We start from the raw sequence: 26,552 nt of genomic DNA, 5'->3' as shown, positions 1-26,552 counted from the left end.
GTGTGTGTATAGAGGAGTGCTGGACACACACATTAGAGTGACCTACGTAACCATGACGAAGGCACTGAGTGATGGAGACACATCTGTGCAAACAGACAGCGCTGCTGTCGTTCATAAGTTCATAGTTCAACGCTCGCACACTGAGACAGTGGAACAGCAGCTACAAGTTAGTATAGTGTATGTTAGCATTAGCATTGACATGACTGTAATAAGTCCACTCAGTAAATAAGCAGTAAGTGAACCACCATTAACCACTTAATTAATGTGGTATATGTGCTAACATTAACATTAGGGCTAGCCTATAATCATTTTCAGAACTAAACAGTCCAGGGCCTTCTGGGTTCTAGCAGAGACCACCAGAGACCAACCTGACAGAACCACTCGAACTTCTGCTAGTGCCGATTAGATCAATACTAAGCTACGTTTACTGTCCAGAACACCTATCAGAGAGAGAGATCACAGAGATCACCTATCAGAGAGGTATGTGACTGCTATGTGAAATTTCAAATGCTTACGCATTGCATTAGGTCTGAGCATCACTGGAGAAAACATTAACATGCAGTAAGCTAATGTTTAACTAAGTTAAGCTAACGGTGTGCTTCTAACATAGTCACAAAAGGCTGATAGGCTACATTGTGCACAAAAATCATGACAGGGGAAATATTTATTTTTTTAATATGATAAACAAATGGTTTGGCTTGTTTTGACAAGCAGCGTATCAGGTCGAGCGCCGTGGCTGAGTTGAGAGGTGGGGCTATGTCGTCATAACATTGCCGGCTTTGCGTCTACACACGTCTACACGGCGCCGTGCACACGCAAGGCATAACCAATAACAAAAACTCACTGGTTTAAAAAAAAAAAAGAGCAAGGGTACGCTAAGCAAGGGTACGCTCACTGTCCAGACCACCTATCACAGAGAGGGATCACAGCTAACGTCTGTCCAGACCACCTATCACAGAGAGGGATCACAGCTAACGTCTGTCCAGACCACCTATCACAGAGAGGGATCACAGCTGTGGTCCCCACCCACCAGACTGGCCGGTTCAGCGCCGTTACATAATCACACCTCTGACGCTTTTAGTCCTCCAGAGCACCTCCCAGCTACCGCTCTGGCACCGACCTCTTTCAGTCACTGGGATTTGGTTCACATGTGGCTGACTTTTGGCCCAGATGTGGCCCAGAGCCTGCCCCCCCCCCCCCCGCCTCACTGGACAGCTGCTGCCGCTCTCACTAAAGACGCACGCTGATGACTCATGACTCTGCCGATAAAGAGAGATTTATTAGGAAATGACTCTACATTGGTTCAATCTGGGGTTTGTGCTAAGAACGACACAGGCACAGACGTGCAGACGTGTGGATCCGACTGTGTGTGTGTGTGTGTGGCGTCAGAGAGAGATGGATGTGTTTCCAGGTTGATGACTCACCCAATTACTAAAAGGAGTTGGCTGGTGGAGATCTGTGTGTGTGTGTGTGTGTGTGTTGAGAATAAGCCAGAGGTGAGTGAACACAGCATGCATCTACTGAGCGAGTCTTGGCACTGGGTCACACACAGATAGAGCTCTGACTCCACTGTCCACCAGCCACACACACGCACGCACACACGCACGCAGTGTGAGTGTGTGTGTGTGTGTGAGAGAGAGAGAGTGTGTGTGTGTGTGTGTGTGTGAGAGAGAGAGAGAGAGAGAGAGAGAGACTGTGTGTGTGTGTGTGTAACAGAGAGAGACAGAGAGATACCAGGGAGGAGTACATCCATCTGTGATTGGGCCGCGGATTAAAGCGTCCAGTGAGAGAGGCTTCCTGTGCTTTCATGTGCTGCTGGAAGAGGGGCCCATAAGTGGACCCAGGTGTGGGGACCCAGAGACACACACACACACGCACACACACACATACACACACACGCACACACACACATACATACACACGCACGCACACACACATACACACACACACACACACAGACAGAACAACAGGACCGAAATCAAAGGCATCGCGGCGCTGATAACAGCCCATCATACACACTCACACACACAAACACACACAAGCACACACACACACACACACACACACACACACACACACACACACACACACACACAAACACAAACACACACACAAACGTCCGCTACCGCTTAAAACAGCCCACCAACACACAAGCACACATACACACACACATACACACTTGTTCATTCACTACCAAACACACACACACATATACACACACTTGTGCATCCACTACCAAACAACCCGTCGCACACACTGAAACGTCCGCTACGAACAGCTCGTCACACACTCACAGGTAACCTAGCCACTTGTCATATACAATGACACAGGCATGAAAACGGGTCAGGGGTGAAAAAGGTTTTTAAAGAAAACAAACTACACAATGACTAATTTTTATAAAAAAATACTTATTATTTCTTCTTTTTGGCTTGGGCCTAAGTGTGAAGGGGCCCACTTGCACTGTTTGGCAACAGGCTTCAGCCTGGCCCTCCTCTCCTCCTCAGTAATCTACATGAGTTTTCTTCAAAGCTTTCTTTCTTTCTTTATGCCTGAAGTTATCAAACATTTCTGAAAATTTCATAGGCCAAATGGACACTTCATAGTAGACTATTAGAATAAGTCTGAATAAGATAAGTCTGAATATTTGTTGGACCAAACCAGATAATAAATAAACTTGGGTAGGGTAGACTAGGCTTTAATTTGTAAAATTGGTTTTAATAGTTTTAACCTGCAGCTAGGCTACAGATTGTGGCATTGTGCTAGTGTGTTTAACCAACCAATAAAGTTGAGTGAACAGTGTTCACATTACATGTTAAACCCTGTAGACACAGACTAGGCCTACTGATCAGGCCACTGAACGTTTCTTAAAAGACAGCATTACCATGTCAAACACTGTTTTTGTCTCTGAACTCGACAAAACGCACCACCCCAGTTTAGGAGCATTTAATTCAACTATTTAGTTATTCACATTAGCCTTTGCTATACTGATAAAGTATGCCTATTTGCTTCACCTTTTGCCGATCTGGATGGCTCAAACTGCACACGTGTATTCTTCATCAAATGAACTCGTTATGTCTATATTTCTGTCCAATATCGCTAACTTTAACAGCCTATGCTACGTTGCTACACCAATCTCAACGTCTTTTTCTGACAGAAGTTAAAAAGGTTTCAACTAGCCCACCTGTGACATCAATAAGCATCTCTCCTCGCCGGGCTCACATTCCAGCTGACATTTCAGACGCCTGTAGTCACACACACAGGGAGGCTATTCCAGCGCAATCGTTCTGTTCGCGTTGCATCCGCGGCAAAATTTAGCTTCCACTGTTTAATAGGCTAAATGCAGATGGGCTGCATTCACATAATCGTTGCTGGATCAGACAAGTTTTTAATTTGGCTCTTGTCTTACAACGCATCAAATCAAGATGCGTTCATGTCCCCCCCCACACACACAATATTTTCTCATCGGATCTGCGCGAACCACGTAAGTCCCCTATTTTGGATTCAAAACGGCGAATTTCGCCGAAAGGTGAGGAGTTTTCATGCCTGATGACAGGTCCGCTCCTAACAGCCAGCCAGTCAAACACTCACACATCACCTGATCTCTGTCTCTCTCACACACACACCCACAAGCAAACACTCACACACACACACTGTGTCTACTCTTCAGACCTCATTAAGAGCTCTCTATCTGACTGGCAAAAGGTAAATCCCTCCACCTAGAACTTCTACTACACACACACACACACACACACACACACGCACACACTCTACACAAACCTTCCACCTGGAAATACTACACACACAAACACAATCCACACAAACCTTCCACCCGGAAAGACTACACACACACACACACAAACATATTTTCACACACAACACACCAATACACTTGTGCATGCACAAACACACACACACACCAAGACACACTCACACATACACACGCACAAACTCTAATACACACACTCATCACACAGTCGGTCTGAATGACAGTTCCTCCTGTAGTCAGTCTATAGCTAACAGTAGCGTCTCATTGACATGCCTCTCCAGCAAGCAGTGAGCTCATCAATTTCCCTTAACACTTGTCTGAACTCAAGAAGCACTTTACATAACTTTATGCACTTACAATGGACCCAGACAAGAGACTTGCATCAGTTCTAAAGAAGTACTTTCACCCACACCAGGTGTAGAGACGAGAGAGTTGTTCACCCACACCAGGTGTAGAGACGAGAGAGTTGTTCACCCACACCAGGTGTAGAGACGAGAGAGTTGTTCACCCACACCAGGTGTAGAGACGAGAGAGTTGCATGTTAAAGGATAATGGCACCACTCTGTGTTTTTTCACTGACTGTTACTGAGAAGGAAATTGAAACAGGGAAACAAACACCATTGGATCATAAAAAAGAAATGTGTTGTGTAGTGTAGTCTTTTCCCTTTGGAAACATACTGAGTGTACCTCCCCCCCCCCCTCTCTTTTCCCTTTGGAAACATATTGAGTGTACACAAGTATACAGATCCAACCATTTCTGTGAGAGGATAGACGTCATTCATTCATTCAACATAAGGGTCTATCACACACACACACATTTATACACACTCCTCACAGCAGTTTCCTGACCGTCATTAACTGAAAGCATGTGAGACACACACACACCTCAGTTGCCCCACATATCACATCTCTCACAGTGGAAAACACACACTGATGCAGGAGCCAAGCATGGTGAGTACGTGGGAGTGCAACACAGAGAGAGTGAGGGAGAGAGAGAGAGAGAGAGAGAGAGAGAGGGAGGGAGAGAGAGAGAGGGAATGAGGGGTGGAGAGAGAGAGGGAGAGAGAGAGAGAGAGGGGTGGAGAGAGAAAAAAGGGGCGAGATAGTCAGATATTGATGAGAAAGAAAGAACCTTAGAGTGAGTCAGATGACTAAAGATGGATAGAAAGTGGTAGCCAGAGAGAGAGAGAGAAAGAGTTAGAAAGATGAGAACATTAGTAGAGAGAGAAAGAGAGAGTATACATGTGTGTATTCATGTGTGTGTGTGTGTGAGAGAGAGAGTATACATGTGTATGCATGTGTGTGTGTGTGTGTGAGAGAGAGAGAGAGAGGGAGAGAGAGAGAGTATACATGTGTGTATGCATGTGTGTGTGTGTGTGTGTGTGAGTGAGTGAGTGAGTGAGAGAGAGAGAGTATATACAGTACATATGTGTGTGTGTGTGTGTGTGTGTGTGTGTACAGTACCTGTTCCATGGTGGCGAAGTTGTCTCTTCGCTGCTGCTGAAGCTGCTGCTCAATGTTGTCCCTCAGACACTGGCACACTCGCCTCCTCTGCTCCACAGAGTGAGCCTCCAGACTCAGCAGACAATCACACTTCTTCACAGAGAGAGAGAGAGAGGGAGAGAGAGAGGGATGGAGAGAGAGGGAGGACAGAAAGAGTATAAATGAAAGAGTAGATGGGAAATTGACAATGAGGAAGGGAGAGAGAGGGAGAGATAGAAAGAGAGAAAGAGGGAGAGAAAGAGAGATGAAGAGAGAAAGAAAGAGGGAGAGAAAGAGGGAGAGAAAGAGAGATAAATAGAGAAAGAGGGAGAGAGAGAGAGAGAGAAAGAGGGAGAGTAAGAGGCAGGGAAAGAGGGAGAGAAAGAGAGAGAAAGAGGGAGGGAAAGAAGGAGAGAGAGAGAGAGAAAGAGGGAGGGAAAGGAGAGAGAGAGAGAGAGAAAGAGGGAGAGTAAGAGGCAGGGAAAGAGTAGAGAAAGAGGGAGGGACAACAGATAGTTGAAATGAGAGATAGGAGGAATAATGGAGATACAAAGACAGGTTAGTGGACAAGACCTTGACATTCATAACCCTTTTATTAAACCACCATAAGACCTTGACATTCATAACCCTTTTATTAAACCATCGCATGACCTTGACCTTGACATTCATAACCCTTTTATTAAACCATCGCATGACCTTGACATTCATAACCCTTTTATTAAACCAGAAAAATTGAGATAGTCCTACCGCACACTGTTTTGACGTTTCACTTGATTTTATTCAGAGCGAACAACGCGTTTCGCATATAGCGTCCTCAGGTTCGCTCATGACCATCCATCCCGAACCATCGCATGACCTTGACCTTGACATTCATAACCCTTTTATTAAACCATCATATGACCTTGACATTCATAACCCTTTATTTAAAGGATAATTCCGGTATTAAGCACTTTGAATCCCTTTTCTGGTTTGTTTTGGATGAACTAGACTGGTGGACGCCAAACTTTTGACGATGGGTCCTGTCTCGACTTTCTGGCTCGTTTTGAATAGTCTGACTGTGGCTGGCTATGGGCATGCACAAACATGTCCTTAAAACAACCCTTAACGTTCGTTTTCAAAACTGTGCAACTCACCGAGTGGTTAGTAGTGTTTGTTGATTATTAAAAAGAAATATATCGGCGCAATGTATGATTTCAATCTGTGTTATTTGCTATTGTGGAACTATTTTTTCAGATACCTCACAACCGTGTATAAACTTCTGCTCAATATTTGAGTCTGAAGCATAGACAGTAAAAGAAGGTCTCGGGGAAAGACTACAACCGTAAACAGACCCCCTTTCCGTTTCCGGTAGCGCAGTAATATCAAGGAGTAATGAGTCTTCCAACAGAAATCAATGGGATTTTACAAAATGGCAAATAAAACACGACAGAAACTGTATTTTGCTACGCTACTTGTTTTGGAACATCAACGAACATCACTAACCACTCGGTGAGTTGCACAGTTTTAAAGGGAAACTTGGCAGGATTAGCTATAGTTCCCCCTCTGCTGGAGAAATTGTGCATTATGCTATTTCAAACTGTGGAAAAAGGTAACAATAAAGCACATGGATTTCTTTACAAGCTAGCAAAATGGTTAGCGTAAGTTCGGAGGACATTGTGGATGTTACAAGATAAGAAACACGATTTAAAACGAGTTTCTTGTTTCTCACTTCTCTTTCCGGGACGGTAGTCTCAATGTTGCAAGGTTGGTGTTCTGCCTGGGGACACTAGGGGCAGTGGGGAAAGTCTTCTTCAAAGTAGTTGTATGCACATCCCACCTCACTGAGGCCAGGTGCTGGACAAAAAAGGGCTTATCAAAGAAAAGAAAGAAAATTATGGACTCCAGTGTGGATGAACTAAAAGATTTCCATGATTACCTTAACTCTTGTAACGATCATCTAAGGTTTACTTTAGAATTTGATTCGAAGCACATCAGCTTTCTTGATGTACAGATTTAGAAAGATCAGAGGGAGATCAAAACGGATCTCTTCCGTAAACCTACAGATCGCAATTCGTTACTACGAGGGGACAGTTTCCACCCACAACCACCCCAGCGGGCACCGTGATGTCAATTTGATGTCAAGAATTAGTCAAGGTTTTGACCACCATGTTGAGCATCTATAATTTCATACTATTTTAGCATTACAAGCTATGGCTTGCTTGTGGTTGTAAAGACGTCCAACAAGGGATCAATCTAACATGTAGTCACTGGTCTATAAACTTGGGTCAATATGATTGATGTTAAATAAACGTTGATTTGATATCAAGAAAAAAGGCATAGGAAAAAGGGCGTCAAAATGATATGGAATTGACGTCATTGAATTGACCACCATATGAGAACCAATAATGTTAATAATCTTAATAGTAGTAATAATAGCCCACTAGGCTAATGTTACTGTTGTTTTGACACTTCTACCAACCAGTCTGGTAATATAACAGACTAAAATGCCAACAGTAATCATTTTCACGATTGTTTTTAATGGATGCTTATCACCGCTTGATAAGCGCATGGGCACACACAGCAATTCCCATCCCCCACCCCTGATCAAATTCAAATTCGCGCAGCACTCTAGAATCTTCGCTGAGTTTGCTCTTTTTCAACTGCAGTCACCAGTGACTTCAACAATCAACCGTCACTTTTCTGTCATGCCTCTGATGTTTCTTTTACTGTCTATGATGTGTAGCAGCTAAGCTGTACAAACTCCGCCGTCATCATATCCCAGGTAAGAATTACAGTACTTTTGTATGCCAATTGAAAACGTGAATTTATTCGAAATATATTGTTTTCATAATGGAATGTTAATCAAAGCCGTTAGTCATGTTTAGAATTAGCTAGTGAGCTAACGCTAGCGATGTTAGCTGTTAATGTTAACTTTTCCAGTAGCAGACTAACTTCACTATTATGTGGAATATCTGTTTGTTTGCCTGTTTGTTAGTTTTATAATGAAATATCAGGCGCAAGTAAGTTAGCTATACATTTAAAGTAACATTAGCTACATTTAAAATGGCTGTTACCATGCAGGCTAGCAGACACAGATGAAAGTTGTTAACGTTAGAATTAATAACGGTTAACGTTAGCTCTACCTTGCGAACTTCCATGGGACATAGGTAACGTTAGGTCACTGTATTTAAACTTAATACATGTATTGCTAGTGTTGATACATAATATAGTGTTGCTATAACTGCAAAGAGGTCCTGTATGAATTAAGTAATATATATATATATATATCAGTTATCTACCCACTGATTTAAGGAACTGCAGTTTAATATAGCCATGTTTATTAACAGACCTGTCATTTAATGGATGTGATGGGTGGGTGGCACCTCAATATCATGCCTACAAGTAAAGGGATCTTTAGTTTGTGAAGGGTAGTGTTAGGCTACATGTTCTTCATTTCTTGCCCTTATTTGCCCCTTGTTTGATGTACCTGACTTGCTCTGAGGCATGTGTTAAGAAGCATGTGAGTGTAGTAGTGCTTCAGTGATGGTCTTTTCATGTTCTGTGTGTTTTGCAACATATTAATCTCAGTCTCCCTCTGTTTGCAGGTGGTGTGTTGTGAGGATTGCTACAGTAAGAACACTGAGTGCATTCTGGAATATTCCAAATGTGTGCCACGTCCAAGCTCGCAAGAGAGTTCACTCACCAGGTAAAGACACACACACACACACAATGTTATTTTGAAGTATTAAAAAACATTGTTGTTTTAGAATTTTCGAACGAAATGGTTGGTAATTAGCACGTTTACGAGTATAGTTTACATTCCGGTATGATGGCAGAAGTGTCTTTGTGTACTGTGTGCCAAAACTATACTATTTAGCATGGTTGTGCAGCTACTGTAAGTATTGTAATTTATCTACATATAACACTACCGTTAAGTGTGGGGAAAAAGTGGAGGTGGGGGTGGGGCGGGGATTGCATGGAAGGAGATGCATGCTATTTCAAGAGTTCACCCATTCACTTTACTTTTTTAGCACAGTTAATTTGGACTAAATGCATCAGTTTTTCGTTTTTTGTTTTTTTTTACATGGGTTCCTCTGAATTCCCCATCAAAAACTTTACAATAAACTCATATTTTTGTTCAGTCTCTCTCAAATTTGAAGGGTTTGTTACATAAACCATATATTTTTTGCATAAAACGTAAAAACTACTGCTAACGTAACGTTAATTTACCCACTGCATTACAGATATTGGTTTGTACCATCACTGTATTCAAGAGTTCGATGATGGAGAAAGTGAACTTTCTGAAGACATCCTTAACTTGTGAGTGTTGGAATTGTTGCTAGGTAGTTCATTTAAGTTCACTCAAAATATCAGGCCGATTGTATGGTGTGTGCGTCTCGTCACTGCTATGGCGCGTTTACATGTTATCTGTCACTGCCAGCACGTTCTATACTCAGCGTCGTCCATCCTTGCAAATTCAAGTGAGGACATAGAGTTAAGTTGTAAACAATTGTAAAAATGATTGCCATAATCTGATTACACTCAAAAGACGTCTGGTTTTGGTAGTCTACAAATTAATGTTTTACTTTTGTTATGCAATGTTAATGGTATACAGATTAAAACATGTTTTCAGTGTCTCTTTAGCTGAAAACTACTTCCAACACGCATGCCTCTTCCATGAATAGGCGCTCTTAGCCTGGCTAACATCAGACCTCATTGAGATAGGGTCTGGGAATTAGACATTAATTTTCTCGTATTTGAAACATGGTTTACGAATGCCCAGAGCCGTTTATTGGGCGCTACGAATGTCTATCAAATGCGTCTGTACATAGCTCATAACGGCTTCGGCGTGTCGTCATCGTCTTGCTGCCCTACCTCCGTTCTGTGAATTGTTCCTTCGTTGAGGTGAAAACAAAGTCCATAGAATCCAGGCTGCCTAGCAGCGTGAATAAAATCGCGTGCGTAAGGCAGCATGGGAAAACCCAGGCTAAGGAACTCTAGTCCTTGAGCCACCCCCTAGTCCACCCACCCACCTACCCATCCGCCCCCCGGAAAAAAAAAAAAAAACTTGGGGGTGTCACTCCCGGGATTTTAAAAACAATTCTAGTTGCTCAACATCATGTCTGATTAGCAATAACTGCTATGAAACAGAGACATTACATTTTCTGGTCAGTGAGAAATTAAGTGATTAAGAAACAGTGATTAAATTAATTAGTTCCTGAATCCTATCCCATTTAATGTGACTTCAGAGGGCTTGAGAGGGATAGGATTTAAACTGTGGCGGACCGCCATGCTTAAATAAATGTAGAGGAAACACTGGATATTCCTTTCCTTGTTCTACAACAACAACCTAATAACATGATCATGCTGATGGCTGATAGCTTTTGCTCTTCCCAAATACAAGTAGCCAGGTGAGATGTTTGCAACTACATTACTTTTTATCAATCCAGTTGCAGCAGGCCTAGTTCCAAACCACAATTGTTGAACTGTGATGAACTGCCCTATTTGTGATTGTTTTTAGAGATTCTAGAGGTTTTATACTAGTGCTGCCACTAACAACTAATAACTAATTTTGTTGTATAACTCGCACTCCTCCTTGTCCACAGGTGGCAGCAGTGCGGTGGAGGCAGAGTGGCAGCAGTACGGTGGAGGCAGAGTGGCAGCAGAGCTGGCCTAAACAAAACAGTCTTCAGCCCTTGGAACCACACCTGGCTCTTTGGCCCCAAGAACAAACCTTCCCGTCATAGGTGCCTCTGATAGTGCATCACTCACAAGAATGGTAACAAGAATGCACTTAAAGGAACACGCCACCCAAAATCAGTAGTGATATATGTTCTTACCGTAACTTTCACGAGTTGAGTCGTTCCTCTCCCGCGTCGGTAGGTGCACTCAAACGCTCTGTCGCGCGGCGCAAATGTGTTAGCATGTTGCTATGCTAGCGGGCTCTGCCGTGGCCGTAGAGAGAGGCACATAGCAGTATTCAAACACCTCCACGTTTTACCTACTTAAATACAGTTGCACGAGTAGTTGATGAAAAATGTTAGGGCACACAACATGAAACGTGACGATTTTCCAAGCAAATAAACATGAGAACTACAATGTGTGGCGCAATAGCACTTGGGAGTACTTCGACCTAGCGTGGTAATATTATTAACACCTAATTGTAGATCGATCCTATCCACCACAGAGTTTAGAATCCATGCTGGATCGACCCTCAGCCTCTCCCTCCCCTCTGAGCGAGAGAGGCACACACACTAGAGATGCGCTGATGGGCTATTATTTCAACCATAACTGCATAGCAAAACTTATCATCCATCAGCACTAAAGTTTGTTGACCAATTTTCAAAACTGCACCCGCCATTCGCTGGTTGTTTTAATGTAGGCTATATGGGTGATGCAGCGCTGCTGACGTGAGGCTAGAAAGCCCTTGCCTGTTCTAGAAAGACTGATCTAATGCAGCAAGGCAAAAGTCGTACATTGGCTAGGCCTATCCCCAGAATATCAGCAGCAAACTCAGTCTCTGTCGCGCAAAACAGTCTCCAAATAAAACGCACATCGGCCTGTTGCCTATTCTGTCAGCTTGTGACAATATATCGTCCAAAATGCTTGATTGCATTGCATTCTCCACATTTTTAGCTACATTTTCATGTACCACATCAGCATTTTTGTTCAGTGAATCTTTTGTAAATTGCTTTACAATTACCGTCGGGCCCTTGTCAGCAGACTTCGGCTTGCCTCTTGCCATATTCACTCCTTGTCTTCCGATGTCATTTCTGAGTCATCTACTGATGTTCACCTCCCTAAATAGAACCAACTTCAACCTGTGTTATATCCTAGATGAGACTGCCTGGGTTATTTTGCTTAGATATTAGCCTATATATAAAACACATAATTGTAGCCTACCATTCAGGGAATAGGCATTTAAAAGAGAGACAGAGAGTGATATGACTGAGAAATGACATCGGGCGATGGCAGTGCGAGATGTTCAGAACGTAAGAGCTAAAACTTCTACAAACTCACTAACATCCACAGCGGAAAAAGAAGGTAAGAAAAATAGTCGGAAAACTTAGATGTGTAAGGCAAGCAAGCAAGTTTGGCGATTGTTACTAAAAATGTGAACATGCACGTTGCATTGTTGTGCGGTGGACTTTCAGAATGAATGGAGTCGGAGTTTCTTTAATATCGAGGCGTCATATTTGTCCGATGGCCTGCTAGGCTATAAAATGAATTGCGATGTCTGTCTGAAAAAGACGCGCTCGTGCAGTCAAAATGAATGGGAGTCTTCAGAACAGGCTTGTCAGTCAACCTGACATAACAGTGTGTAAAGTAGCCTATAATGTGAATGACTTGTTATTTTATCAAGGATTTCTTTCTTTTTGCAAAAAATAAAGTAGCCTACAATAGGCATTAATTAGTAGGCCAGGAGCATGCTGAAATTATGTGGCAAATTGCGTTTTTTATTACAATGATAAAATTGTAAAAGGACGTGACCGAAGCTGAGGCAAGCCAGGCAATAGGCCTATAGGCCCGACGGTAATTGTAAAGCAATTTACAAAAGATTCACTGAACAAAAATGCTGATGTGGTACATGAAAATGTAGCTAAAAATGTGGAGAATGCAATGCAATCAAGCTTGGACGATATATTGTCACAAGCTGGCAGGCAACAGGCCGATGTGCGTTTTATTTGGAGACTGTTTTGCGCGACAGAGACTGAGTTTGCTGCTGATATTCTGGGGATAGGCCTAGCCAATGTACGACTTTTGCCTTTTAATATATTTGCTGCATTAGATCAGTCTTTCTAGAACAGGCAAGGGCTTTCTAGCCTCACGTCAGCAGCGCTGCATCACCCATATAGCCTACATTAAAACAACCAGCGGATGGCGGGTGCAGTTTTGAAAATTGGTCAACAAACTTTAGTGCTGATGGATGGCTGATGGATGATACGTTTTGCTATGCAGTTATGGTTGAAATAATAGCCCATCAGCGCATCTATAGTGTGTGTGCCTCTCTCGCTCAGAGGGGAGGGAGAGGCTGAGGGTCGATCCAGCATGGATTCTAAACTCTGTGGTGGATAGGATCTACAATTAGGTGTTAATAATATTACCACGCTAGGTCGAAGTACTCCCAAGTGCTATTGCGCCACACATTGTAGTTCTCATGTTTATTCGCTTGGAAAATCGTCACGTTTCATGTTGTGTGCCCTAACATTTTTCATCAACTACTCGTGCAACTGTATTTAAGTAGGTAAAACGTGGAGGTGTTTGAATACTGCTATGTGCCTCTCTCTACGGCCACGGCAGAGCCCGCTAGCATAGCAATATGCTAACACATTCGCGCCGCGCGACAGAGCGTTTGAGTGCACCTACCGACGCGGGAGAGGTACGACTCAACTCGTGAAAGTTACGGTAAGAACATATATCACTACTGATTTTGGGTGGCGTGTTCCTTTAAAGAATGCCCTGGCAGGAGCATCACATATGAATACTTTCACAGACAGTTGAAGTGCTTTGCCTCCATGAACAATGCCATCTTGCTGTAACTGCTGCAACTCCTGGAGAAAGTCACTTAAGTACTCTTCCTCTGAATTTGGTTTAGCAACTCCACAGTAGATGGCCACAATGAAAGGAGCAAAGTTGTGAAAGTTGCAGAGTATGGGCCACATTTGGAAGTTGGAGGATTTAAAAAGTGGCACACCATCAATGTTAAAGCACAAATGTAGGTGCTCAACGATTCCTGGATGCTGAGACAAACGTTTGGTTTTGGAGTAGCATTGTCGAGAATGGTCAGAAAAATCTACCAAAAAGTTTGTAAATTAAAGGATGGAAAAAGTATGGGATTTTAAAATAGAAAATGTGTAGGAACCCTGTTAAAAGAAACCTTTTCTCTGTCTCTCTCCATTCAACTGGATCTCTCAATGTTCTCAAACATTCCATTACTTGTTACTACATTGTACATGTTGTCATACATTGTTCATATTTAGCCATATTTATTCTGCCCTTATAAGATAACTACTAATACACTGCACATATTTAATTTATATTACTCTAAACCACCTTCTATAAACCAACTGTATACTACTGTCTACACGGCACTGTGTCTTGTCCTGTATATGCACCACCTGTCTATACTTTGTATATCACTTTTCTGCTTTTTTGCACTTCTAGTTAGACACAAACTGCATTTTGTTGTCTTTGTACTTGTATTCTGCACAAATAATCAAAATATGTCAATAAATGCTGATGCAATTTTGACATCAATGTTTGTCGCATTTATGTTTATTTGACATTGAAGCTTGATATTGAATGATATCAAAACAACATCAACATCTTGACATCAAATAGATGTAGAATTGACATCAAATGCCAACAAAGCTTGACATGGAAATGACATCTTGATGTAGAATAAATGTTGAATTGACATCAAAGCTTGACATTGAATGATATCAGAATAGCATCAAAACGACATCATCATGACATCTTGATGTCAAATAAATGTCGAATTGACATCAAAGCTTGACATTGAATGATATCAGAATAGCATCAAAACGACATCAACATCTTGACGTCAAATAAATGTTGAATTGACATCAAATGCCAACAAAGTATGACATCAAAATAACATCAAAACGACATCGCGGAGGTCAAAATCTTGACGTCAAATTGACATCAGTACATTGACGTCGATACAACTTTCATTCTAGACCTGTTTCTAGACGTAATTTTGACGTCGATGTTTGATGTCATATTGATGTTGAATTGACATCAAATGCCCACTGGGACTACTAAAAAGCCTCCCTGTCAGCCAATTCCACCGTGTTCGTAGAATCTGTAGCGATGATTCGTCATATGCGCTTCAGACCGTGGATCTAAGAAACCGTTTCCTAAGCAGGGGCTACAAAGAGGAATGGGTGGACGCGGCCAAAGAACGTTTTGATAGATTATCCCAGGAAGGTTGTCTAACGCCTAAGAACAAAAATAGGAAATCCCATAAAAAGTCCCCTAACTGTTAGTAGTACTAACAGTACTACCATTGGCATCTGAACTCAGGAACACAATTTACAAACACTGGCATATTATTGAGTCGGACTTTGCACTCAAGAACGTTTTTCCAACAAAACCCCAATTGGTGTTTAAACGTGCAGCTAATTGCATTGACAGTTTGGTAAAGAGTGATATGCGCCCTCAGCGCCAACCCATCCTTCCACTCATGCCAGACGGCAATTACAAATGCGGTAACTGCTCCCAATGTACATATACGCACAAATGCAAGCGCTTCTGTCACCCACACACGGGTAGGGACATCTCTATACGTGGTGCAATTACCTGTAGCACCAAGCATGTCGTATATCTTATTCGTTGTCCCTGTGGTCTGGCATACGTTGGAAAAACAACCCGACCTTTACGCACTAGAATTTCTGAACATAGGAGCAGCATCAGGACTGGAGATGAGCGCAGTCCTGTTGTTGCGCATTTTAAGCGAGCTGGCCTCGCAGTTAGTGCATTGAGGTACATTGGTGTTGAAAAGGTGAACCAATCCCCTAGAGGGGGCGACCATAATAGGAAACTCCTTCGACGTGAAACATTCTGGATTCACTTTCTTAACACATTAGCTCCTCATGGTTTAAATGAGGAATTTGATATTAAACCTTTTTTACAATGTCTTGTGGTTGTGTTTGTAGTCCTCCCACAGAACGAAGCACTTCTCTTTTGACATGTCCTCTGTACTCTGCTTATCACTGTTTTTGTTGTTTCTCTTTAGGCTTGGAGTGTTGTTGTAGCTACGATAAAAATGCCTTTTGTATGCTGTATATGCCCCTGCAGAGCCTAAAGTGTATTTTAATTTATATGATCGTATATCATGTACAAATGCATTTAAGTCCACACCTAATTAATTGAGTAGTTGGTGTGCCCTCTCTCATTGGGTGTAGCTGATTGCCTACCTGTGTTAGGTCAGCTCACCTGAACCTATAAATATATCCTTTGATGATTACCATTCTCATGCCTGATGAAGACCCTGCTGGGTCGAAACGTTGTGTTATGTTTTTAACTCAATAAATTTAGCTCTATTGGAAGATTGCAGTGTGCCGGAACAGGTCATTTAACCATCAAAATGGTTTCTAAACGGGTTTATTACATTGAAAAGTTGCCAAGTTCTCCTTTAAAAATGAACGTTAAGGGTTGTTTTAAGGACATGTTTGTGCATGCCCATAGCCAGCCACTCTGAAACAGTCAAAGGCGATTCAAAACGAGTCAACATTAGCATGTGTGCTGTGTTTGGTTAATGGTGGAGAGAAGAAAAGCAGAAGGAGAGAGAGGAACAACAGGCAATAAATGCTCCAACGGGAAGGCAAGAGCTTATTGGCCAATTTTACAGCCAATAAAAATCACCTTATCGGCGGTGGTCCTTCTTGCTGTGGGCTTTGTGCGTGAAAAAATAAAGGTCATTTTGAGACACAGAGCAGAAGTGCAGCAGAGCCTGGTGGATTACTGACCAAACCGAGAGGATGTTTACACGGGACATTTCAAATTCTGGACCAATGGGCCAAGACAAACCGACACTTTTATTTTTTCGGTGTTAAGGTTTCTGTCAAGTACAGACATCAATGTGTTTTACCATCTAAAGATCTAAAGGCTGGATGACCTTGTAGTGTGTATGATGGGTGTTTGCTATGATCTGCTAAGTGTGTAAAAGCTTTTGAAGCTTATTGACCTTCTGGGCAGCGGAAGATCGATACTTCAATACAGCCAGATAAAAACATCCTGGCATGTCCTATAATAAAGATATTGGTGCATGTCTATTCACACTCACATTAAACCAGGTTTATAATATAGATATTGGTGCACTTCTATTCACACTCACATTAAACCAGGTTTATAATATATATATTGGTGCACTTTTATTCACACTCGGATTAAACCAGGCTTGCAAGACATGACATAAGACATCACAGTACACTGTGAAACCTGCGGGTGAGAACACTTCACCAAAAAGATCAACAAACTGACAGGAATACGCCAAATAAAACCCAAGAAGATCATGACTAAAATGCCTTTTATGCTAAAAGGTTTGAGGTCACTTACAGTTTAATTTTGAAAAATGAAGAAAAAACATGCCCTAAAAAATATGCACTTTGCACAACATTTCCCTTTGAAATGGGAACACTGTTGAATTCTTTCCTCTTTTTGATTAAGATACTAGTGGCTAGATTTCCCTTTTGTAGGATTGTGCAGATGGCATGGTGGGGATCATTTGGCTGAGGTGAGCTCTAAATATAGCCCAACATTATCAACCACTTGCCTGCTCTCTAAATGTGGCCTTAGACAATTTGTCATGCCTATTTTATGTGGATAATCAATTGTAGGTTATTTAGTATAAAACTATGAATCTTCAAAAAGTTTGTGCTCAACATGGTATAGGCTGCTAATTAGCAGGTTTGATTGACAGCCACCTTTATATTGACATAACTTTACATATTTAAGTCCATTTGACATTCCAAAGGCACATGACCTTTACATGATATGTAAAGCATGCGGTCATGTGCTTTTGGAAATGTCAAATGATGTCACAATTCAGTTGGTTTGTTTACTTGTAAGTTACCTTGCTAACTTTGAGAACTTGCGCGTGGCCTTGCTAACTAACCTTGCTACCTTGAATCAGTTTGTTTGCTAACATAGGATACACTAACAGGGTAGCAGTTGGTGTTATCCCAGTGATAATGTCAACGTATTTTGTTCTTGATTAACTAAAAAGCTAGCAGCATTACATTATAACGTTCGACTTTTCTTCAGAATATCCATTTTAGTGTTAAACATTTGAAGAGCTGCTGACTTAGTGACTTTGTCATTTAGTGAGATAAGTACTGTACAAACAAGAAATGTATGTACTCCAAAATTAAACAGTGTATACTCTAAAATGTATGCAATCTAATATGATAATACATTCGATTTTTAGGACAGCGTAAACAATTCTCTAATTATTTTAGTGATTTGCATGATTCATTCAGGGATCTGTCCTTATATGTGATTGCTAATTTACTTGCAATATTGCCTCACTTTTTTATGCAACACAACCGTACCATACCAATAGCAAAAGCATCCTGCCATGACACATAAAACAGTCAGGCAAGGGGCTCCAGACATGGCCATGTGAGCACACACACAGCCTAGCTACTCTACAGCATGCAACACATGCGTGACATCGTCTTAAGGCATTACTTCAAGCAGCATTAAAGGCAACTAACGCAAAGCTACTTCTGAGAGATAAATCTGGCGTGTAGACAGAAGCATCCTGTTGATGTTCCTCCTGTATCTCACACCGAGGCCTGTTCGGGCCCATAGGCCTGTTCTGCGTTCTCCGAGGCCTGTTCGGGCCCCTAGGCCTGTTTTGTGTTCTCCCAGTCACACACTGATGAGCCTTTAGACCACAGCAGAGGAGCTGGTAAGAACCATCAGGGATACTGAGGTGTGTGTGTGCGTGCGGTGTGTGTGTGTGTGTGTGTGTGTGGGGGGGGGGGGTCATGGCATTCAGATGAGTCACACACTCATGTGATTTTCTTTGAAACACTTGGCAGGCTATTGGCACACTGCACACACCGTTTTCTCTGCTCCGCCAGTCAGTGCTGCATTTGTTGGAGACCACTCGCACTGTTCGGTGTGTTTAGGGCCACATGCATGAGCATCAGTGCGGAGGTGTGGGATGACCTGTCACAGGACTGATTGATTGATTCTATCTTGTTTATATCATCAGTGTAACCAGTTAGTTAGCTGCTAGTTTAGCTAGCTTACTAGGAGACGCTAAATGTGCAGGCTGTGGGATAAGGACAGAGCTAGATAACGCTGCTGTTTTTCACCTCTGGAGCTCTGCTCTTTTTGGAGACGGACTCGATTGCACTCCGGTGCTGGGCCCACCGGAGCAACACGACCTCCCGAGGGCGACTGACCTTTAACTTTACTGCCGGTGCTGAGCCCACCGGAGGACCAACCACCCTGCGGGCGGCGCCTCACCCGAGTAGCTACCTTGGCTAGCTCAGGGCAGCTGCTTGCCTCCCGTCTGCGCCTGGACAACGGTCATCGGGTTGTTTGACCGAGTGGAATGGAAACCTGTCGTGAGTACACTTATACTGACACACACACACACACTGGGTTTTCGCCTCAAGCGACCGGTGAGTCGGACGTTCATCGCAGCGGTTGCTGCCCTGCCTTCAGCTCAAGCTGGCATTCTGTGCACCAACGAGCTCCAACGGCAAGCGCTTGGGGGGTTGGATTATTTCATTATATGATTAATACTATTTTGTGATTTGTGTATTCTTGTGATTTAATTTGAGTTGTGTATATTGTATTGTCTTTCATACCGGTAACTTTAGCTTAAGCTGACTGTGTTGGCTAACCATTAGCTAACGTCATCCCTCAGAGTGAATTGTTCACTCGCTAGTCTAGCTACTTGTCAGGGTTTTGGTCCACGCTTGCTTCTGGTTGAAGTCTTTATGAATGTCACCCTTTTATTATTATTGGTGAATAAATTCTGAATTGTTATATTTCATTATACTTCGGGTGTATTGGCAATTAATTTAACTGCATTTACTGCATTCACTAGTGTATTTACATTGATATTTACATTCTGTAGGAATACATTATACACAAGCTTTAAGGTAAGTGTAGTATTTTTACAGTGGAGGCACCACGCTATTTAATTCTTTGATTGTATGTAATTGTTTAAGAGCCTACTGGTATTCAGGAATTGTCAGCCAACTCGCCATTCAACCGCTGAGACCTCAGGATCCTGTTGCGCCACTGTTTTATAGTTTATGTAATGTAACTAGTGCCTGCGCACACCCGTTAAGAAGGGGTTACAATTATTAACATGTTAAATATGTCTAATACCAAAGGACGTGTTTGGGTTGGACACTGCCTTTATTAGAACTCACTGCTTGGCCCTGGTTAAAGGAAAATTCCGTTTTTTTGCACTTTAAGGCCGTTTTCTGGTTTGTTTTGGATGAACTAGAGTGGTGGACACAGAAATTTTGACGATTGGTCCTGTCGACTTTTCTGACTTGTTTTGAATCGCCTTTGACTTCTCAGGGTGGCTGGCAATGGGCATACTGTAGTAGGCTACTCAAACATGTCCTAAAACAACCATTAACGTTCGTTTTCAAAACTGTGCAACTCACCGAGTGGTTAGTGGTGTTCGTTGATTATTAAAATCAAATATATTGGCGCAATGTATGATTTCCAGCCGTCTTATTTGCTATTGTGGAACTATTTTTTCAGACACCTCAGAACCGCGTATAAACTTCCGCTCAATTGTGAGCCTGAAGCATAGACGGTGGCGCAGTGATATCAACGTGCAATGAGTCTTCCAACAGAAATCAATGGGATTTTACAAAATGCCAAATAAAAGACGACAGAAACTGTATTTCGCTACGCTACTTGTTTTGGAACATCAATGAACACCACTAACCACTCGCTGAGTTGCAGTTTTGAAAACGAACGTTAAGGGTTGTTTTAGGACATGTTTGAGTAGCCTACTACAGTATGCCCATTGCCAGGCGATTCAAAACGAGTCAGAAAAGTCGAGACAGGACCAATCGTCAAAATTTCGATGTCCACCACTCTAGTTCATCCAAAACAAACCAGAAAAGGGCCTTAAAGTGCTAAAAAACAGAATTTTCCTTTAAACCTATAACACATTTCGTAAACCTCTCCATCAAAGTGGGCAAATTCCCACAAAGCTGGAAGCACGCCATTATCATTCCAATTTTTAAGGCTGGTGCAAAGGACCAAGCAGGCAACTATAGGCCAATCTCAATATTACCTGCCCTCAAAAGAAAATCATAACAGAACAACTAGTTAGGCATCTTGAAAATAACAGTCTCATTAACCCCAAACAATTTGGTTTCAGACAAGGGTATTCAACAGAAATGGCCAACTGCTACCGAGAACATTAAGAATAAGTTGGACAAGGGTATTCAACAGAAATGGCCAACTGCTACTGAGAACATGAAGAGTAAGTTGCTGCTACCTAACTGAGAACATGAAGAGTAAGTTGGACAAGGGTAATGTTGCGGGAGCTGTGTTTATAGACCTCAAAAAGGCCTTTGACACAGTGAACCACAGCATACTCTTGAACAAGCTCACCAACTTCAACTGCTCTGAACATGCCATCGGTTGGTTTGCCTCATACCTGGACAATCAAGAGCAACGTGTTAAAATAAACACAGGACTCTCAATGCCACTTCAGTCGACAATGGGTGTTCCACAGGGATCCATCCTGGAGCCTCTGCTGTTTAGTCTGTATATCAACGACCTACCAACATGCTGTCAGTCAGTAAACTGTCAAATGTATGCTGACGATACAGTCTTATATGCACCAGCTAGAACACCAGGTGCAGCAGCAGAGGTCCTGACCAAGGAAATGGAGGGAGTACCCAATGGCTCAAAGATAATCACCTGACGCTTAACATTAAAAAGACTGTTTCAATGTGCTTCTCTATAAGAGGTAAAGCCAAATGTACCATTAAAATAGGCCAACAGGCTATAGAGGAAGTGGATGAATTTAATTTTTTAGGTATTATTTTAGACTCACAACTTAATTTCAAAAAACATGTTAAGAAACTCTGACTGTCCGGACAAACCTGAACTGCTTCAGAATTATAAGACATCACATCCCGGTCAAGGCAGCTTTATTGTTCTTTCATGCAATGATACTCTCTCACTTATCATACTGTATTACCGTATGGGGCCAAGCCTCCCAGACAACTGTCAAACCAGTCACATCATTATATAAACAGGCACTGAAAATAATGGACCAGAAACCAAAATCATCACATCACTGTTTAATTCTACAAAAATATAAGTTATTAAGTTTTGATAATTTCATTAAGTTTTCTTTTCTTAAAATAATTTTTAAATGCGCAAATAATCTGGCGCCCTCTGTACTTTGTCCATTTGTCATGAAAACAAAGGCAAGGAGCGCGGCCACAAGAGGAGCAGTGGGTGGTAACTGCACAGTAGAGGGGCGCAAAACTCATTTCGGCCAGTCATGTTTTTCAGTAATAGGAACCCGCTTTTGGAATGACTTACCGATAGAACTAAAAACACAAACAGAACTGACAACATTTAGCAGTAAGGTAAAACATTAATCAGGGATGTGACCACTAAGAAACGCACGCCCGCACACATGCACACACATACACACACTCTATTGTCTGTGTTTTACTGTACTGTCTGTGTAGATGCCTGGCTGTTGGCATAGGTGAGAGTTTGCGGGCGGTTGGGTATCTGGGGGTTGTGTAGTATGTGATGTGATGTTTTGTGTCTGTGTTATTGTATGTTGTGTGTGACTGGCTGTTCGCATAGGTGAGAGTTTGCGGGCGGCTAGGAATCTGGGGGTTGTATTGTATGTGATTTGCTGTCTGTGTTATTGTATTTGTGTATGTTGTGACTGGCTGGCCGTATAAGTGAGAGTCTGCGGGCAGTTGGGTGTCTGGGGGTTGTGTTACGTGACTTGCTGTTTGTGATGTTCCTATGTATGTTGTGGTTGTCCTGATGTGCATGATTAGGGTATGAACACTAACATCCCTTCTGAAAAAAACAGCTAGAAACCAGCTTATGCTGGTAGCTGGTTTTAGCTGGTCTTTGCTGGTTTTCTTCCAGCTCTTGCTGGTCTTTGCTGGTGTAGCTGGTTGGGCCACCGGCTGGATATGCTGGCGTGACCATCTGAGGAAGCTGGTCATGCTGGTGTGACCAGCCTGTCTTGTGGGATACAGCTGGTGCAAGATGGTCATGCTGGTGACCAGCTTGTCAAGCTAGTCATGCTGGTTTGCTAGAATGACCAACATAAGCTGGCATGGCCAGTTAAACCAGCACTATAGACCAGCAACACCAGCTAAAATGACCTGCTTGAGGTGGTATAACAAGCAAAACCAGCTGAATTACCATCATAAGCTGGGAAAACCAGCTGAAGGTATGTTTTCGCAAGAGATTTGCTGGTCTAGCAGGTCAACCATCATAGGGTGGTCAAACAAGCTGGTCAACCAGCAAACCACCTTTAGCTGGTCAGGCTGTTTTTTTTTCAGCAGGGATGGCATTGACTGTGATAGCTATGTATGTAATAATGTGCGCTGCATTGTCCCTGACAAATAAACGGAAAAAAAAAAAAATTACATGCCCACAAATCTCAACTGTACATGCCCGCAGATAGGCCTGCTTATAAAGAAGACAACACTATTTTCTCTGTGGCCTTTGAGAACAACTGCATCCGTGGCCGGAAAAATATAATGGCGACCTGAATTGCGGCACACTTGGTTTAAACACAGCCAGAACCCTGCACACTTGGTTTAAACGCAGCAGAACCCTGCCAAGCAGTTAGAATGTCAGATAATTGGTCAGTTAATTGGTCATCCCAAGTGAGGTTTGGGCATTTTCAGGAGCGGAAATGCAAACCAGTGGGGAGGACGATGACATTGCAGTTGCATTTGCACACACATACACACACACATGCCTAATGGCATACTAGCGCAACTTCAAAGCATCAATGCTGGAGCAAACTGTGTTATGCGTGATCTGAGGTTACATCAGCTGTGAGAGTGATTATGGTGCGAGGGTGGGGTGATGGTGCGAGGGTGGGGGATGATGGTGCGAGGGTGGGGTTGATTGTGTAAGGGGCGGGGGGGGGGGGGGTCTGTCCTGGAACTAGATAATGTGTTCAGTCCCACAGCATCAGAGAGAGCTTATGTAATAGTATATAGATATATGGATATAGATATAAGGTGTTATATACGGACATAAAGAAGCTTTGTGTTGACATGAGACATGTTCAGGGTAATAACTTTCCCTCATAATAAAATTTCCCTCACAGGATCAAATGAGTATATATACTTACTATAACATCCCTACAGAGCCACAACACACTCACACACCTGGCAAACCAACAACAGCACTACTGCATCTACTGTCAATTCAACACCAAGAACAACACTACTGCATCTAGTGTCAATTCAACAAGGTGCCCAATATAGAGCTCCTAACTATACAGAGTTACTGTGGAAAACAATTCATTAAAAATATTTTTTACAGTGTTTAATACATTGTAAAAGAATGGCCATTTCAAATGTGTTTTATAGAATTTAAGTAAAGATAAAAGTTAATTAAAGCCTATTTTTAGTATTAAGTGGAATTAAATCATCTCCACCAAAAGCATGCCTACGGGCCATTGCTGATATGAACCATTTATTTTAGAACGCATTAAAATTCAGCCCTGACGCAAAGCTAAGTTCATAAATGGCCCTCTAATAGTTCTTTTATTTGTCTTTGGCCGTAAGGATCCGGTGTCAGTTATGACTCTAATGGATGAGCGATTTCTGCTCTGTTTCCACTAACATAGAGGACATTAAATCGGGGTATTTAAGGGCAAAACAAAGAAAGAGGGAGAGGTGACAAGGTCATTTATTAGCCCCACCCCCTTCTGTTACCTCAGCCCCTTCTGGTCATTTATTAGCCCTATTACTTCTGTTACCCCACCCCCTTTTGCTGTCCTCTCTTTTCTTCCTCCCTGTATCTCACCCTCGCTCTTAGGGATGATAGAGTGCAGCAGCTTTGGTTGCAGAGGCTAAAATCAATAGTTATTCTCTCTCCATTCATCACTTAAACTTAATAAATCAGACCAACCACACGTCCTTCTGCCCAGCAGCAGAGAGAACACAACAGCATCCCAGCTAACACGGTTATGTTGTAGCATCCCAGCTAACACGGTTATGTTGTAGCATCCCAGACAGTGACGGACTGGACGGTCTGGCATTTGGGCAAATGCCAGAAGGGCCGCAGCCTCTCGTGGGCCGGCCAATCACGGAGTGGCATGCTTGTCGGGTTTGCGCGGCCCCTTAATCGCAAGGCCGGTTCCACATTATCTCTCGGCCCACTATCAAGCATCAATAGTATTAGCTGGCTTCAAATCAGCCATTTATCTAACTCCTCTTTCTCCTGTCATGAGGAAACTGATCAGTATTTATACCAGATATGAGTCTCTATACTACAGTCATGGTGACCCTCAATATTTACATAATTGTAATGTCTACATTCTTTTGTAGCCTTATTCAATCAAATGTTTAAAAAGTGCATTGTTTAAAATTGAAATACAATAAATATACCTGTATCTTTTGTTTTATTATTGGTTTACAAAAGTTATATGAAGCAATGACTGGGAATTTCAAAACCGAATGCGTCTACTTCCTTCAGCACAGGAATTGTATGCCGATCTAGCATGCCTTGATCCTCGGAATTTTCCTTATAAAAGCTAATAAACTGCTCCCAAATGCACTTCGAAACATAAGTGAATGTCTGCTTAAATTCAGTGAAGATGCTACGGTCGAAAATCTATTTGGAATGGACACACCTCGCTACGCACTGGGACAGCCTGAAAAAGTCTTCTCTAAACAAGTAGGCCTACACAGTCAGAGCGTCGGACTTTGATGATGCCGCGGAGATAGAGGAAGATACAGAAGTAAACCTGGTGAGCAATAAATGTGCTACCTGCAAGAATTGTGCAATCTGTTGCTATTTCCTTCTCCAGCAGTTAAACCTATTTACCTGTGCCTACAACGATATATGGTTAGCATATAAATTCCTACTAACATTGTCATGTACTCAAGTGGCATGCGACCTGAGTTTTTCCACTCTTAAATTCATCAAGAATCGCCTAAGGACACGATTGTCACAGGATAATTTGGAGGCCTTTATGCTGATGGCGACAGAGAAAGAGGTCCTAATGAACTTGAATGCTGATGACATGATAGACAGGGTTTCGTAGAAGAGCAAGACGTTAATTAAGACACACGTTTGTGGAGCGGCTGCTCTGATGATCTATTCTAGGCTATTCTTTTTTTCATTTTCATATTGCATTAATTTTTTTGGAGTTGTGCATTGATATATCCATGTTCTTGGTTCAGTCTTAATGCATATTAGAGTTCATCACCAATGGGGCTACAAACGTGCGTGTTATTTCCATGCATGTGAAGTTATATCTGTGTGTTGCGGGCATGTGCGCGCGCGTCCCCGTGTGGGCTGCTGGTTGGTGAAAATGCCGTTTTTTAATCCCAGTCCGTCACTGATCCCAGATAACAGTTATGTTGTAGCATCCCAGCTAACACGGTTATGTTGTATCATCCCAGCTAACACAGTTTAAATGTAGCAACGTTGTGAGTAGCATCCCAGCTAACACAGTTATGTTGTAGCATCCCAGCTAACATGGTTATGTTGTAGCAACGTTGTGAGCAGCATCCCAGCTAACACGGTTATGTTGTAGCAACGTTGTGACCTGCATGGCAGAGTT

At 42.4% G+C, this 26,552-nt stretch overlaps 1 protein-coding gene across 2 annotated transcripts in view; it reads right to left on the bottom strand.

Moving 5' to 3' along the window:
- rgs3a (regulator of G protein signaling 3a) overlaps positions 1-26,552 on the bottom strand; it is a 310,654-nt gene that overhangs the window by 177,264 nt on the left and 106,838 nt on the right. For both annotated transcript variants that reach the window (XM_076283451.1, XM_076283450.1), the window contains exon 5: positions 5,231-5,362. In XM_076283451.1, coding sequence (XP_076139566.1) covers positions 5,231-5,362 — 132 coding nt within the window. The remainder of the gene's footprint in view (positions 1-5,230; positions 5,363-26,552) is intronic.

This window comes from Alosa pseudoharengus, unplaced genomic scaffold (assembly GCF_046254945.1).
Source record: "Alosa pseudoharengus isolate Yale_2024_CS ecotype anadromous, Long Island Sound unplaced genomic scaffold, YU_APseudo_1.1 YU_APseudo_1.1_scf_14, whole genome shotgun sequence".
NCBI classification, from domain to species: domain Eukaryota; kingdom Metazoa; phylum Chordata; class Actinopteri; order Clupeiformes; family Clupeidae; genus Alosa; species Alosa pseudoharengus.
This window is presented reverse-complemented; position numbering and strand designations above follow the sequence as displayed.